At 44.4% G+C, this 17,180-nt stretch overlaps 1 protein-coding gene across 1 annotated transcript in view; it reads left to right on the top strand.

The window, feature by feature from the left end:
- RSPH6A (radial spoke head 6 homolog A) overlaps nucleotides 1-17,180 on the top strand; it is a 38,180-nt gene that overhangs the window by 9,619 nt on the left and 11,381 nt on the right. The window contains exons 3-4 of the mRNA XM_072608032.1: nucleotides 5,774-6,541; nucleotides 7,426-7,567. Of these exons, the coding sequence (XP_072464133.1) occupies nucleotides 5,774-6,541; nucleotides 7,426-7,567 (910 nt within the window). The remainder of the gene's footprint in view (nucleotides 1-5,773; nucleotides 6,542-7,425; nucleotides 7,568-17,180) is intronic.

The following is a 17,180-nucleotide window of genomic DNA, read 5'->3' as shown; positions in this document are numbered from 1 at the left end:
CTCCCCTTCTTTCCCTCCACTGTTAAAAGTCTTTCATGCCTATTCATGTGAGATATTTTACCCCATTCTACCTCTCCCCTTCCTTCTTCTCCCAATGTAGTACTCTTTCTCACTTCTTATTTTTTTCATCATCTTATCAAAGTCAACTTATACCCACACCTTCTATCTTTTTTTAAATTAATTAATTTATGTTTTCAGTTTTCTACAATCACTTCCATATATCTTAGATTTTCTCCCCTCCCTGCTCCACCTTCCCCTCTCCCTTCCCCGTCCCTCCCTGAGATGATGTGCAATCTTATATAGGTTCTACACACACATTCTTATTAAATATATTTTCACCTTAGTCATGTTGCATAGAAGAATTAAAATGAATGGGGGAAACTATGAAAACAAAACAAAACATAACACAAGAAAAAACAGTCTGCTTCATTCTGTGATCTGATTCCATAATTCTTTTTCTGGATATGGAAGGCATTTTGCCCCAGGAGTTCACTGGGAATTTTTTGGGTGCTTGCATTTCTGTGAAGGGCTAATTCCTCACACCCTGTGGTTGTTGCTGTGTACAAAGTTCTCCTGGTTCTGCTCCCTTCACTCAGCATCAGTTCATATAGGTCCTTCTAGGCTTCTCTGATGTCTTCCTGTTCATCATTTCTTATAATATTCCATTACATTCATATACCATAACTTGTTCAGCCATTCTCCAGCGGATGGGCATCCCCTCGATTTCCAGTTCTTGGCCACCACAAAGACAGCTTCTATAAATATTTTTGTACATGCCACACCATCTATCTTTATATACTCTTTCTAACTGCCCTAATAATCATAAAGTTTGTAAGAGTTAGCTACAAGTATCATCTTCCCACAAAAGAATGTAAACAGTTTAAACTTATTGAATCCCTTATAATTTCTCTTTCCTGTTTACCTTTTTTTTTTTTTTTTGGCTTCTCTTGAGTCTTGGATTTGAAAATCTTTTTTGTTTGTTTGTTTAGTTCTCGTTTTTCATCAGGAATGCTTTAAAGTCTTCTATTTCATTAAATATTCAGTTTTTCACTTGGAGGATTATACTCAGTTTTTCTGGGTAGGTGATTCTTGGTTGTAATCCTGGCTCCTTTGCCTTCAGAAATATCATATTCTAAAGCCTCCAAACCTTTAATGTAGAAACTGATAAATCCTATGCAATTCTGACTGTGGCTCCATGATATTTGGATTGTTTCTTTCTGGCAGCTTGCAGTATTATCTCCTTGACCTGGGAGTTCTGGGATTTGGCTATGAAATTCCTGGGATTTTTCATTTTGGGGTCTCTTTCAGGAGGTGATAAGTGGAATCTTTCCATTTTTATTTTGCCCCCTAGTTCCAGGATATAAGGACAGTTTTCCTTGATAAGTTCTTGAAAGATGATGTCTAGACTCTTTTTTTCAATCATGACATTCAAATAGTACAGTAATTCTTAAAGTATCTCTTTTGGTTCTGTTTTACAGGTCAGTTGTTTTTCCAATGAGTCAACTCACATTTTCTTTTTTTCTTATTCTTTTGATTTTTGTTTTATTATATCTTGATGTCTCATGAAGTCATTAACTTCCACATTTCTAATTCTATTTTTAAGAAATTATTTTCTTCAGTGAACTTTTGTACCTCCTTTTCTATTTATTTGACCAGTTCTACTTTTTAAGGAGTTGTTTTCTTCAGTGAATTTTTTTACATTTTTGTGCTTCCTTTATCAAGCTGTTGACTCTTCTTTCATGATTTTCTTGCATCAGTCTCATTCCTTGTGCCAATTTTTCTTCTACCTCACTTATTTTATTTTTTAAATCCTTTCTGATCTCTTCCAAGAGTTCTTTATTGGACCTGAAACCAATTCAAATTTATTTTGAGGCTCCATCAGAAGGCATTTTTACATTGTTGTCCTTTCTTGAATTTGTGTTTTGACCTTCCCTGTCACATAATAACTTTCTATGATCATGCTCATTTATTTTGCTCATTTTTTCCATCCTACTTTGTGACTTTTAAAGTTGAGCTCACTCCTAAGTTGGAGAAGGCACTCTCCTAAGCTTCTTGCACTAGGGATATGGGTCTGGTCACTGGCCTACTGCCCAGGACCATGGGGTTTCATTACTGACCTGATCAGGTCTATCTGTTGGCTTGCTTGGGCATGATCTGCTCCTAACTTACACAGGTGCCATCTGTACTGGACTACACTGCTTTTTTACCCAACTGAGACATACCTTTGTTGGCCACCTTCTACACTGTCTTAGGCTGGAAAATTGTTTCACCTCATACTTTTGTAGGTTCTGCTATTCCCTAATTTGTTTGGAGGTATTATTTTATATTTGTTTGGAATTAAATTGGGGAGAATTCAAGTGAGTTCCTACCTTACTCTGCCAGTTGGAAAAGACTTTTTGTAAAAGGTAGGAATTGAGGGACCAGTAGAATTTAGAAAGACTTAGGGGAAAGGGGATGGCATTCCAGGTATGTTGCATTGCTGGAGCAAAGGTGTGATGTAGATAATAAGCCTGGTGTCCTTGGCCAGAGACAGTAGAGAAGCTTTCTGCAGGGGAGTGTACTGGAGAGTGTCAGATGAATGTGGAAGGCCTTGGATACTTGGTTTGATTTGTTGTAGGAGGAAGGATGGAAGGAACAATGGTTTTTAAACAGGGAAGGATCTAGGTAAGAGCTGGGCTGTAGAGACACTCTGATAAGATAAATTGAATAAAGACAAAAGTAAAATGCCACCTGGGTTCAAAAGTGAACTACACAAGTTCATTCCTGCCCCTTCTCCATTAGACTGAGATCCCCCTGGGGACAGGGACTGCCATTTGGCTTTCATTGTATCCCTAGTATTTAGGGCACATAGTAGGTGCTTAATAGTGCTTGTTGAGAACAAATTCAAGTAGAAAATATTGTGAAGACACTTGGAAGGTTTTAATTGGCTATTGACCTCAACACTAGTAATCAATATAACCAGGAATCCACAGATTCTAATATGATCTAAATTCTAATAATCATGGACGCATGACAGATGAATGAACAAATGAATGAATGAACGAAAAAAAGCATTTATTAAGCACTTACTCTGTGGCAAGACAGTCCCTGTCCTCAAAGAGTTTATATTTTGAATTGAGAAGACAACATATACAATAGAGTTGAGTTCCAGGGGTACTGGAAAGGCCCATGTATAGAGTTGAAGGATTTGGTGGCAAGGCGTAGGGGTCAGTGTGAAGAATCAGCTCTTCTGAGGGTCTGAAGGGTGTTATCGGCAGGGCCAGTGGTAAGGAAGGTCTGGAGGTCCTGCATCTTACCTGAAGAACTGTAGTTGGTAACTCCCAGCTAATCCAAGCAGAGTGAGCCTCTATGTCTGATCTTTAGAAGGGATGGGGGATCCACTGGAGATACCAGCCCACCACCACTGAGGAACAGAGAGTGGACTGGAGAGTGCCAGGGAGAAAGACTGTGTTACTTCCAGCAGGGTCACTGTCCAGCCAGGGGTGGATTGTCAGGAATTTGGGGGAAGATGTTCACAACAAAGTGCACTGGTCATATTAGCCTTGGCCAGACCCTATCTAGAGGGTGTTCTAGGCACTAGATTTTAGGGAGGATATTGACAAGGTGGAGTAGGTCCATAGAATGGTGACAAGGATAGATGAGGAAGGATTGGAAACTGCCAGTTGAGCTAAGGATGTTTAGTTGGCGGGGGGGGGGGGGGGGGGGGGGAGACAGGATAACATGAGGGTTGTTTTTAAGCATTTAAGGTTCTATCTTGTGGGGGATTTGACTCTGAGAACCACATCCATAGGGTTTTCATGGCAAAGATTCTGGAGTGGTTTGCCATTTCCTTCTCCAGTAGATTAAGGCAAGAGGTTAAATGACTTACACAGGGTCACACGACTGGTAAATATCTGAGGCCAGATTTGAACTCAAGTGTTCCTAATAGTTCCAATGCACTATCACTGAGCTACCTTCAGAACTAGGAGCACTTGGTAGAAATTTCAGAGTAGTCAATTTCATCTTCATATGAGGATAGATTCCCTGACTGTTAGAAGTAACCAGGAAAATAGAGAGAAGCTACCTTAGGTGCCCTAGAGGGTTTCCGCTCCCTGGAAGAATTCATTCTAAGGTTTCATTCTGTAGAAGAGTGCTTCTCAAAATGTGGTCCAAGGACTCTTGGGGATCCCCAAGATCCTTCCAGGGGATCCAAAAGATCAAAACCATTTTCAACACTAAGGTGTTTTCATTTCTAATACAGTAAATATGGATAGATATAATCCACATAGACAAAAACTCTTTGAAGGGGATGGTCCTTAATAAATTTTAAGAGTGTAAAGGGATTCAGAGACTAAAAAGTGTGAGCTGCTGTAGAGGCAACTTTTAAAAAGTTGGTTTGATTATGGACTTTTACATACATGCACACACACACGCAAACATGCACATACTCATGCATGCCATTAGGCTTGTAGGATGGAACTGTGAACGTACATTTCATCCTGCTGGCTTTAGAAAGGATGTAACAAATTTCTTACTTTGTTTTCAAAACTGCCTTGCTTGTCTTTGCTTCCTTCTGAACATCCCTTTGGTTTCTTCTGTACTTTGAAAAACAAATGTTTTCATTTCTTTTTTCTTTTAGCATCAGTAAATTTAGTCCCAACCCCTTCCTCAATGAAGAGCTGAGAGAAATAAAACCCAACCCTGGTAACAAATGAGCATTGTCAAGCAGAAAAAAAGGCAGTAGACTAAGATACTTGTGTCTCTGTGCCCCCAGAGGCCACGCTGGGCATCAGGTGGGCACTACATTTCCTCCCAGGTCCTCTGGAGACAGGGCCGACCAGGGCCTCCTTTAGAGCTGGTGAGACTGCCCAAGCGTGTTACTTTCATTTACATGCTGTTTTCTTTGGAGAAATTCTTCCAGTTTTGCTTCTTCCCTGTTCTTCAGTTCAGACTTCCCAACTTGCCCAGAAATCATCTCTTTTATTTCTTGTGGCTCAGTGTGTGATGTGTCATTACCTCACATTCATTCACAACAACCTTCCTCTTGTCTAAGGTGCCTTAAGCTTCTAAATTCTTTGCTTCACCCTCACCCACCCCACCTCCTTTCTTCACCACCAAGGACTTTGTTTTACTAGTGACAATTCCCTGGCTGGTATAATCCTTCTGTAGAAAGGTTTCTCCTTCAGGTTCAAGTCTGGCTTGCTGACATCGGAACTACTTTTCAGCTCTGAGAGTTTGTGAATATGGGATTCCAGCTGGAATAATCTGTATTCCATATTCTAAGGTCCCTCCCAGCTCTGACCTTCCCTATTCTGATATTTCCCTCCGGCTCCCACACTCTGTAGTCCCTTCTACGCTGAAGGTTCTGTGTCCTGAGGCCCTTCTAGACCACGCATTGTCTGATTCCTCACTATGTATGCTACCCTAGTCTAATCCTTCTCTGCACAATGAGTTCAGTTTGGGTGATGTCTACAAGTGCCTTTCAACGAATCCACAAGCATTTATTAAGTGCCAACTCTGTGCCAAGCACTGGGGTATCAGTCAAGGCAGGAGTAAAGCCGGGCACCGTCCCCAGTGTGGGAGAGCAGAGCTGTAGCTGGAGTCTCAAGACCCGGCTTTAACCCTAGCCAGCTAGCTGGATGTCCCTGCTCCGTTCATCTTTTCTTCTGTAAACATGTGGCAAGGGGGCAGGACTGGAGCAGCCGGTCTTTCGACCGCTCCCCCTGCCCTCTGGGCCGTGCTGTGACTGGGAGCAGAGCTCTGAGTCGCCCCCCCTCCGCTCCCCCTCTCGCAGACGGAGATCCCGGTGCCCAACATCATCGAGTCGGCCTTCTACTTCGAGCAGGCGGGAGTGGGGCTGAGCTCGGACGAGACCTTCCGCATTTTCCTGTCCCTCAAGCAGCTGGTGGAGCAGCAGCCCATCCAGACATGCCGCTTCTGGGGCAAGATCCTGGGCATCGAGCACAACTACCTGGTGGCCGAAGTGGAGTTCCGCGAGGGCGAGGAGGAGGAGGAGGAGGAGGAAGCCGAGGAGCTGGTGGAGGGGGCGGGAGAGGGGGTGGAGGGCCGAGGCGAGGAGGAGGGCGAGGAGGATGAGGACAAGGAGGTGGACGAGCCGCCCAAGTCCACGTGGAAGCCGCCACCTGTGATTCCCCGCGAGGAGAGTCGCACCGGGGCCAACAAGTACCTCTACTTCGTGTGCAACGAGCCGGGGCGGCCCTGGACCAAGCTGCCCCACGTCACGCCCGCGCAGATCTCCAACGCGCGCAAGATCAAGAAATTCTTCACAGGCCACCTGGAAAAGCCCATCATCAGCTACCCGCCCTTCCCGGGCACCGAGGCCAACTACCTGCGAGCGCAGATCGCGCGCATCTCGGCGGGCACTCAGATCAGCCCGCTCGGCTTCTACCAGTTCGGGGAGGAGGAGGGCGACGAGGAGGAGGAGGGCGGCGCCGGGCGCGACAGCTACGAGGAGAACCCGGACTTCGAGGGTATCCCCGTGGGAGAGCTCGTGGACTCGCTGGCCAACTGGGTGCACCACACCCAGCACATCCTGCCCCAGGTAGGATGGGCCAGGCGCGGGACTGGGAGCTGGGAACCGGTAGGGAGAGCTGGAGATGCGCGCCGGGTGCGGGGGCCTGGGGTGGGGGTGGTGGACCTGGGAGACCACCCAGCTAACGACCCGCCCCTTAAGTACCCGGCCCGAATCGGATAAGCGAGGGAAAGCACTTTGCCACTTTAAGGAGCCTCGGAAATATAACCCTTATTATTGCCTAAGCTCACCGAGGGATGTGGTGGCGGTCGTAGTCGTAGTTAGTAGTAGTAACAGTAGCAGCGATGATAGTAGCAAGTTATAGTAACCAGAGTAGCAGCAGCAGAAGTAGGAGTAGGAGTAGTGTTTCCACAGGGTTTTAAAGTTAGCAAAGTACTATTTATAAATATATCGCCTTTGCTTTTCACAAGAGTCCCAGGAGGTAGTTGCTAATATTATCCTCTTTTTCAAATGGGAAAATAAGCTGAGAGTGATTAAGTGACTTGCCCAGGCTCACACAGATAGCATCTGAGGAAGGATCAGATCTTGGGTCCTCTTGGCTTCAGGGCTAACACTCAATGTCACTGTGACACCTGGCAGGTACTTTGCTAGTAAGTAGAAAACGTAGGATTTGAACTCAGAATCTCCAGCTACCAATCCAATCCCTTCTTTGGAACGAGGGAGAATTCTAGGTCCACTCTCTGTGGGTGGGATCAGGGGCCCATAAATTTAGAGCTAGAAGGGGCGGGTGGCGCAAGAAGGGACGGGGTGGGGCAGGGCAGGTCTTTAGCCAATGAGTCACATGATCCCTGATCCTCTGGACCGTCTCCAAAGACTCTTGGGGTATACAGAACCCCAGTGCTCCTAGGAGACTGAGGGCTTTGGGATCCTAACACAGTTCCGGGGCTCCCCAGGGCCGCTGCACCTGGGTGAATCCCAACCAGAAGTCTGAGGAGGAAGAGGAGCTGGGAGAGGAAGAGGAGAAAGCAGATGAACCGGAGGAGGTGGAACAGGAAATTGGACCCCCCCTCCTGACCCCACTGTCTGAGGATGCAGGTATTGACTGAGGTTGCCTCCCCTAGCCTCCTAGCCTCCCCCCTTCTCCCTCCTTCCCATCTTCCTCTCTATCTCTTTGTCCTTCACCCTCTGCCACAGCCCAGGGGTTCTCTTCCTCATCTGAGCCCCTGGAATACTCTAATGCTGTCCCACTTCCTCCAGGAAGCCCTCTCTGCTATCTTGAGCCAGCAAGGACCCTTGCATCATGAGGACCTTCTGTTGGCAAGAAGGAGGGAAGAATGGGGGAGGGAGAAGAATGGGGGAGGGAGGAGAATTCTGTCTCCCTAGCCAAAGGTCAGGAAGTTCTCCCTGAGCCAAGAGCATGTCTGATTTTCTGGATGTCCCAAGTCAGTAAGTTTTTATTCAGCCCTTGTGCACAAAGATATGAGTCTCTGCTCTCAAAAAAACCTCCATTCTAATGGGAGCAGGATAAACAAATGTCACAAATAAATGTCAGAAAGTACTTGTCCCCCTCCCTTTCCCCCAGCCCCATTTTACTACGGTGTGTGGAATCTGGGGATGGAGCAGAGGACTGGGATAGCTCCCTGGGAGCAATATCTGCATGTACCACCAGGTGGTGCACTAGGCTTTCTATACGAGCTGACTCCCACCTACCTGCAGACTCCACAGAATATTAGTAATACAGTAATAGGTAACATTTCTATAGGTCTTTCAGTTTTGCAGAACGTTTCACAAATATCTCATTTTGTCCTCCAAACAAACCTGGGAGGGAGGCACTTTTATTGTCCCTGCTTTACAGATGAGGAGACTGAGGTAAAGACAGGTTAAGTGATTGCCCAGTCATACAGCTAGGAAGTATATGAGGCCAGCTTTTTACTCAGGTATGACCTTTGAACTCTCATGAGCATACAGGGTGGGTTCAAGCAGTTAGGTCATCCTTGGTACCTTCCCAGATTCCTGTTTTACCTTGGGCTATGAATTAATTTCTTATATATTATCATTTATCAGTGGGGCTCAGCACTCCCATAATCCTATTTGGGGTTTTCTTGGGAGAGATACTGGAGGGGTTTTCCATTTCCTTCTCCAGCTCATCTTACAGATGAGGAAACTGAGGCAAACAGGATGAAGTGACTTGCCTAGGGTCACACAGCTAGGAAGTGTCTCAGGTCAGATTTGAACTCAGGAAGATGAGTTCTCATGACTCCAGGTCCAGTTTTTTAATCCAATACAGCACCACCTAGTGGCAAAAGTGATATTTCTAAAAATCAGGTCCGATAAAATCACCATTATGTATGCCTCCCTCTTATCTTTAGGATCAAATATACACCCTCCCATTTGGCATTTATAGTCCTCGGGTCTCCCTTTTCTAGGCTTGTCACACACTGCTCCCTTTCCCAAACCCCACAATCCTTCCAAATTGGCTTCCAAATCTCCCATCTCCTGTCTTGTGCCTTTGTAAACCTCCTCCTCATCTTCCCTAGCTTTCATCAAAGCTCAGCTCGAAGCATCCCCTTAGATAGTTTGAATTGAGAGGTTATGGGTCCACTTAGATGCTAGTACCCGACTCCCCCCCCCCAAAAAATCACCTTATATTTTCTTTGTACATATGGTGAGAATGTTCTGTGTATGTAAAACAGAAGCAGCCCTGGTGGAGTGTGCAGAGAGGCGGGCTCTCAGAATCAGGAAGAGCCAAGTTCAAGTCTCACCAGTGAAACATACTTACTCGGTGACGCTTGAGCTAGTCTCTCAACCTTTCAAGACCCTGGTCAGCACACTATCAGAGCAGAACTGAATTAGTAAAGGGAATTTCCTCACCTGGGAGATCCCTATGCCAGTGAAATCACATGTCCCATCTTTGTCCCTAGATTTTTTATATACTACTATGTTGTGTCCTCCAGAATGTAAGTTTTCTAAGGTCAGGGATTGGTTCAAGTCAACAAGTATTTATTAAGCACCTGCTATGTGCCAAGCACTGTGCTAAGCCCAGGTGATATAATGAAAGGTAAAAAGAGAGTCCCTGCCCTCAAGGGGCTCACAGTCTAGTGGGGGAGACGGGATACAACATGCAAACCACTATGTACAAACACTACAGACAGGGTATAGATAGGATAAACTGGAGACAAGCAACAGAGAGAAGGCTTCTTGCAGAAGGTGGGTTTTTAGCTGAGATTTGAAGAAAGGAAGAGAGAATTCTAGGCATGGGGGCAGCCAGTGAGCACCCACCATCAGGCATCTGGCAGTGTCTTATAGGAGGAATAGCGAGGTGAGTGGGATCCCTGGCAAAGTCCTTGATGGAAGCTTAGGGACCACTGACCACATGGATGCACTGGATTGGCCCCTCTCTTCTCCTTCCTCCATCTGAGACCTCAGTCTTCACCAAGGCTGACCCTCGACTTGTCCAAGTGCTCCTGCTCCACCTGTCTCCTGCAGCAGACTGCCCCCCCCCCACTCTGATTTAGTAATCTCGCCTTCTCTACTGGCTTATTTCCTATTGCCTACAAATGTGCCCATGGCTCCCCCATCCTGAAAAATCATCCCACAATGCCTCCATCCCTGCTATCATCCTATCATCCTCCTCTCTCTCTCCCTCTCTCTCTCTCTGTCTCTCTCTCTCTCTTCCTCTCTCTCCCCACCCCCCTGCTTCTCCTCCTCTCTCTCTGATAGCTCCCTCGATGTCTCCTTTGCTAGATCCTCCTCCAGATCATGCCCTCTGACCCTAGGGGACACCCAGTCCTCTGTCCTGGGTCTTTTCTTCTCCCTCTATACCACTTCACCAGGCAATCTCATCAGCTCCCATGGATCTCATTCTCATCTCTGCTGATGGTGCTCAAATCTGCTTCCCTGCCCCACATTCTCTGTTCACATCTCCAACTGCCTCTTAGACATCTTGTGCTGGAGGTCCTGTACACGTCTTCAACTCAGCATGTCCAAAGGAACTTATTACCTTTCCCCAGACCCTTTCCCTCTTCCTTTCCCTGTCATAGAGGACAGTGCCCTCCTCCAGTCCCTCAGGCCCCAGGAATCATCCTGGATGCCACTCTCTCCTTCCCCCCCTCAAGTCCAAAAGCTGCCAATGTCACCTCTGCACTGTCTATTCTCTGACACCCCCATCCCACAGTTCCTGGTCACTTCATACCTGGCCTAATGCCACAGCTGCTGAGGGGAAGGAAGGTTGGACCTGCAGTGAGTGTCTCCACATTATAACTGATTCTCCACTCAGCCACTAAAGTGACTTTCCTAAAGCACCAGTCTGTCTGATGGTGTCACCCTCCACACACACACACACACACACACACACACACACACACACACACACACATTCAATAAACTCCAATGAGTCCCTATCACCTCCAAAATCAGAGCCCCTCATGATCTGGCCTCCTGGCTGCCCCAATGCACAAGACCCTCCTTCTCTCTGCCTTCTCTTCTGGCTGGCCCCTTCCCTCCCTGTTTTCTTGGGGTCTTTGACAGAACCTGGTCCATAGCAGGTCTCTTTGTTGCTTCCTCTATCTTTTGGAAGAGGAGTGGGGAGGGGGAGGGGAAGGTGGTCCCACCCACCAGACACCTGCTTTATACTTAAGGCCCAAAGGACAAACCTCTACTCAGAGTGCAATCTCGGTCAAGGCCACCAGGTGGTGGCCTGAGATCAAGATGCTCCCCCTCTGTCCTGGGTGGGTGTGAGCAGGTTGAAAAAGCTTTGTGCCTCTGTAAATGAGGGACCTGGCCTGGCTCCCACAGCTCGCCCCTTTGGGGAGCGAGGGACAGAGAGAGGCAGAGAGACAAAGAGACACAGAGAGAGAGAGAGAGACAGAGTGAAAGACAGAGAGACTGAGAGAGACAGAGACAGACAGAGGGACAGGAAGAGACAGAGAGACAAAGAGACACAGAGAGACTGAGAGACAGAGGAACAAAGAGAGAGAGAGAGAGAAAGCACATTTCTTAGCTGCTGACTATGTGACAGACATTGTGCCAAGCGCTGGGGACACGAACATAAGCAGGACGTTCCTTGCCCTCAAGAATCGGGCATTCTTTTGAGGACACACTGTGTACACAGAAGATTAGGACCGGAATGTGATTTCCTTGGCATAGGAAATTCCGGGATGAGACAATTCTCTCTCGGAAACTTCTCTTCAAGAGACAAAGAGTTTTAGTTACCTAGTGTACTCCCAAGTTGAGTGACTTGCCTAGGGTCACACAGCAAGGACTTGATCCTAGGTCCTTCTGACTGCCAGGCTATCTCTATCCGCTCTGCTGTGTTGACTTTCTTAATCCAGAGAGTTCAGTATATAGTATATACTAAATCATTTCCAGGGGCCATTGCTAATAGGGGAGAGGGACTGTAAAAATGTCTAGAAAGAAGTGGTACACAAGTTGTATTTGAGAAGTCTGGGGATTCCTTCAGGCAGAGATGAGGAAGGAGGGCATTCCAAGCATGAGGGACAACTTGTGCAAAGGCATGGAGGTGAGAGAGGAGAGTGTGCAGGGGACAGACAGCAAGGAGACCACTTTGGTCATAAAGCAAAGTATGTGAAGGAGAATAAGGTGAAAGGAAGATGATGTGGCTGGGTGGTCTGGATCCAGATTGTGAAGGGCTGTAAAAAAGCAAACATGAGGATCCATATTTTACCCAAGGTAATGGGGAGCCAATGAAGCTTCTTTAGCAGAATGGTGATATAAGAATGTCCATTTGCCCCACTATGTGGAGGATGAATTACAGAGGGGAGAAAGTGGAGGTGCGGAGACTAGGTAGGGGGGATTGAACCTACAGGAACTGATGAGATCACCTAGAAGGAATGTGGAGGGAAAAGAGCCCAGCATAGAGACCCCAGGGATACATACCCACAGAATAGTGAGGAGGGACCTGAATGGTGATACAGCAAAGGAGACCAAGAAGAAACAGACCAGTAAAAGAATCAGGAAAGATTAATACCATGAAAACCCAAGAAGTTAATCTAAGCATGTGTTAAACCACCTACTGTGTGCCAGGCAGATTGTAGGGAGATCACCGTTAAGAAGAACTTTGGATTTGACAGTTCTCATGTTTAACCTTGAAGATAACAATCCTAATGCAGAAATGACATCAGAAGGAGCTTGGCAGGGAAAGGCAAGATGAAACACAGGAGAGAGCTGGAGCGCATGGGAGATCCAAGTGAAGGACTTTTTTTCAGGATAGGAGAGATCTGGACATGTTTGGAAGTTGGAAAAATGGAGGTGGTGGTTGAAGAGACTAAGGGGCTTTCTGGAAGGGGGTGGGAGGGACTGAAAGGGAAGGCTCACAGAGGAGAGGGGCTAGGATCAAGGTGCTACGTAGAGAGGCTGTCACTTTCTTTTTGAAAAAAAATTAATTTATTTTTAGTTTTCGACCTTCAACAATCCATAAAATTTGGAGTTTTAAATTTTCTCCCCATCTTTCCCCTCCTTCCTCCCCAAGATGGCATGCAATCTGGTATAGACTTACATATACATTCATATTAAACATGTATTCACATTAGTCATGTTGTAAAGAAGAATTAGAACCAATGGAAGGAATCACAAGAAAGAAGAAACAAAGCAAAACAACGAAAAAAGAGAGCAAATAGTCTGCTTCCATCTGCATTCAGATTCCATAGTTCTTTCTCTGAACGTGGATGCATTTTCCATCATGGGTCTTTTGAAGTTGTTTTAGATCCTTGCATTGCTGACAAGAGATAAGTCTTTAAAAGATACTCATCAAACAATGTGACTGGTACTATGTACAATGTTCTCCTGGTTCTGCTCACTTTTCTCTGTATCAGTTGATATAAATCTTTCCAGGTTTTTCTGAAGTCTACCTGTTCAACATTTCTTAAAGCACAGCAGTATTCTATTACATTCATATACCACAACTTGTTCAGCCATTCCTCAATTGGTGGATATCCCCTCAATTTCCAATTCTTTGCCACCACAAAAAGAGCTACTAGAAATATTTTTGTACATGTGGGTCCTTTCCCCATTTTTATGATCTCTTTAGAATACATACCTCGAAGTGGTATTGCTGGATCAAAGGGTAACAGATGTGCCCATAGACCATAAGAGAGAGAGAGGAGAGGATCGCCTCTCAATCATTTTGATCTCAGAGGTGAAGAATGTGCAGTGGCTTCTGTCTTGGCTCACTGTATTCACCAATATCTGGCTTCTTCTCTACTTGACTTCCCCCTTGGCTCCTTCTTTTCCTAGCTAGCAGCTCAGAATTAGGGTTAGAGGTATGCTGGATACCCTGAAGGTTGGTCCCAGGAGGGCGGATGGTGAAGTCCCTTGTTAGCATCTCTGGGGACATCTACTGGCTTCTTTCTTTGTTTTTTTGTTTTGTTTTGTTTTCATTGTTGATTTTTAAATATCACCTTCTTTTAGATCTCTCACCACCATCCTACCCAGGGAGCTATCCCTTGTAACTAAGAAGAAAAAATAAAGAGAGAAAAAAAGGCAGTTCAGGAAAACTAGAACATGGACCAACTCTGATGGAAATGCATCATTCCATATCTGTCATCTCAGCTGATATCTTTTCTGTTCAGCAGGGAGATTCTATCTTAGACATCCCCAGCAGATATCAGACATCAGAATGACCTTAGGCAAGTGTTTTGTATTGCTTGTCCTTGGCTAGTTCACCTGTGCACTTTCTGCACCTGGGAATGACAGGGGAGTACAGGGGAAGACCTAGTAGAGTGGGGGAGGGAAGGATGCCTATTCCTTCCCCAACCCCAGTGAAAGATTTTGCAATTCCAGCAAAATCCCTTGAGGTATACCTGAACACTTGTAAGTGTGCTTCATAAATATAATGTAAACAACAGAATCCAAACTATTTGAGATGATCGTTCCAACCTCACAGGTAATTATGCTGCAGTATACCTTACACAATATCCACACTCATTTTTCATGTAGTAAACACTGCTGTAAGAAGCACCCTCTTGATAGAGTAACTTCAGTGCCAACATCCAAGTTACGTACAAAACCTCATTTGTACATAAGGCAATGAACCTAAGACAGCAAAAAGAAAAAATACACAGCTCATGATCCCATGAAGCTATAGTGCAAACATTCCATTAGTGTATAAGCAAATAAAAACCATCAATGTAACCTCTCCTTTGCCCTTGCCTGCCCAAAGTCTTGCTTTAGCTTAGGGGCCCAAGGTGAAGATAATTGGAGGAGAAAGAGAGGAAAGGAGGAAGGGGGGGAGAGAGAGAGAGAGAAGGAGAAGAGAGGAGCGGAAAGGAGAGGATAGGGGAGGAGAGAGAGAAATGATGATGATCATGATGACCATGGTGGTTGGCAGGGCATGGCTGATGTCAAGCTCTTCCCCCTTCACTTAGTTTTGGGAATGTGCATACTCACAGTGGACAAGATGCCACAGGGAGGCAGGGGTACCTAGAACGGGAAGTTAGGTATTTGGAGGAAGTGAAGGAAATCCAGATGCTGACATCCAGAATTGAGCTTTATACTCTGTCCTTTCCCACACTCTTAAGAGTTTTCTCCACTCTTTGGGACACTGGGGAGTCAATTGTGGCTACAGTCAGAATGAGGCTCTGGGCTCACAGTTTTTCATTATTACCCTTATGATTCTTGACTCACAGGTTTTCATTATTACCCTTATGATTCCTGACTCACAGGTTTTCATTATTACCCTTATGATTCTTGCCCTTTTCCTCCAGATGAATTTCATTATTTTTTCTAACTCTGTACAATAATCCGGTGATAGTTTAATTGGCATGATTTAATTGGTATGAATTGGTAGTGTTGACATGTGTATTAAATTAGCATAAACTATCCATGAGCAATTAATATTTCTCCAATCAATAAGTCAGTCTTTAATGATAATAATAATATTTAGGTGACACTATGAGGCAGCTAAGTGATGAAGTGGATAGAGTGATAGACTTGAAGTCAGGAAAAGCTGAGCTCAGCCTCAGACATTTACTAGCTGTGTGATTTTAGGCAAGTCACTGTTTGCCTCAGTTTTCTCAAATGTAAGATGGGATAATAATAGGACCTACCTCCTAAGGTTGTTTTAAGGTTACAATTTCTAAAGTACTCAGCACAATGCTTGACACAATATGCGCTATATAAATGCTAGCTATTATTAATAATAATAACTAGCATTTATATAAAGCACTTTACGATTTGCAAAGTGTTATCTCATTTGATTCCCATGACAACTCTGTGATGTAGATGGTATTATTATCTTCATTTTACAGGTGAGGAAACTGAGGCTGAGAGATATGATCATATGATCACAGAGCTAAGTATATGAGACAGGATTTGAGCCCAGGTCTTTCTGATTCCAAGTACAATACTCTATCCACTGTGCCATCTTGTTGTTTTTAATGGCTGCAGAGTATTTTGCACTTAGGTTCATATAGTTCCTAGGTATGTCTTGAGAGATAGACTCCCAAATATTTTATACCTTCTATAGTTATTTTGAATGAATTTTCTCTTTCCAACTTTCCCTGCTGTGCTTTGGTGTTTTTTGTGGATTTATTTTTTATCCTAGAGCCTTGCTGAATTTATTCTTTCATCTTTTAGTTGACTCTTTAGGGTTTTCTAAGTAAATCATCCCATCACCTACAAAAGCGATAATGTTTTCTTCTTTGCCTGTGTTTATTCTCTCAATTTCTCTTTTTGTCTTACTTTTATAGTTAGTATTTCCAGGACTGTGTTAAATAGTAGTGTTGATAATGGTCATCCTTTCTTTTCCCCCAAAAGGCCTCTCACTTTTCTCTATAATATGTGCTTGCTCTTGGACTTAGGTAGATGAGTTACTGTATTAAGGAAAGGTCCATTTATTCCTATGCTTTCTAATGTGATTTTTTTTTTAAACAAAACCAGAAATTGGATTTGGTCAAAAATCTTTTCTGCATCTTCTGATATAAGCTTGTGGTTTTAATTATATTTTAACATAGTTTATTACATTTATAATTGTTTTATGTTGAACCAACTCTGTGTTTCTGATAGAAATTCAACCTGATGACAGTAATTAATCTTCTTAATGTTATTGTGGATTGTTTGGTAATATTTTATTAGAAAGTTTTATGTTGATATTCATTAAGTATGTTGGTCTGTAATTTTCTTTCTCTGCTGTATTTGGCCAAGATGAGGTGAATTGACCCATGCTGGAAATCAAAGGTCAAAGATTCCTTGCTAATGAGTCATAGAATTGGGGCCATGCTACATTTTCACCCAGGGCATGAGAATGAGACCCAGTTTAAAAAAAGTTCCCCAGGATATCTACTTTGTTGCTTAGTTGGAGGTTGGGGTGGGGTATAGGTTTGTTGTTGTTTAAGCATTTTTAGTTGCATGCCCAATTCATTGATTTGTTTTCTCTTGTTTGTTGATCATAATTGTTACCTATGTCCTTGTGAGTTCTGTTGAAGCATAATAGATTTTGTTCCACCTCCTCATTTTAACTGTAAATGAACTTTTTGTGTTTCAGCTGGTTTTTTGTAGCTAAAATGTTGTTGGATTCTATTTTCTGGCCCATTCTGCAGTTTCCTTTTTGTGGGTGAGTTAGTTTCATTCACCTTCAGGGTGGTGAATATTAATTGTGTATTTCCTTCCATCCTCTCCTATTGTACCTTTTCCTCTCTTTGCTTCCACCCTCCCTTCTTCAACAATAAGAAGAAGGTGGTTAAAAAAAATAATG

Source organism: Notamacropus eugenii, chromosome 5 (assembly GCF_028372415.1).
Source record: "Notamacropus eugenii isolate mMacEug1 chromosome 5, mMacEug1.pri_v2, whole genome shotgun sequence".
NCBI classification, from domain to species: Eukaryota; Metazoa; Chordata; class Mammalia; order Diprotodontia; family Macropodidae; genus Notamacropus; species Notamacropus eugenii.
The sequence above is the reverse complement of the archived record's forward strand: the minus strand, read 5'-3'. Positions and strand labels throughout refer to the sequence as shown.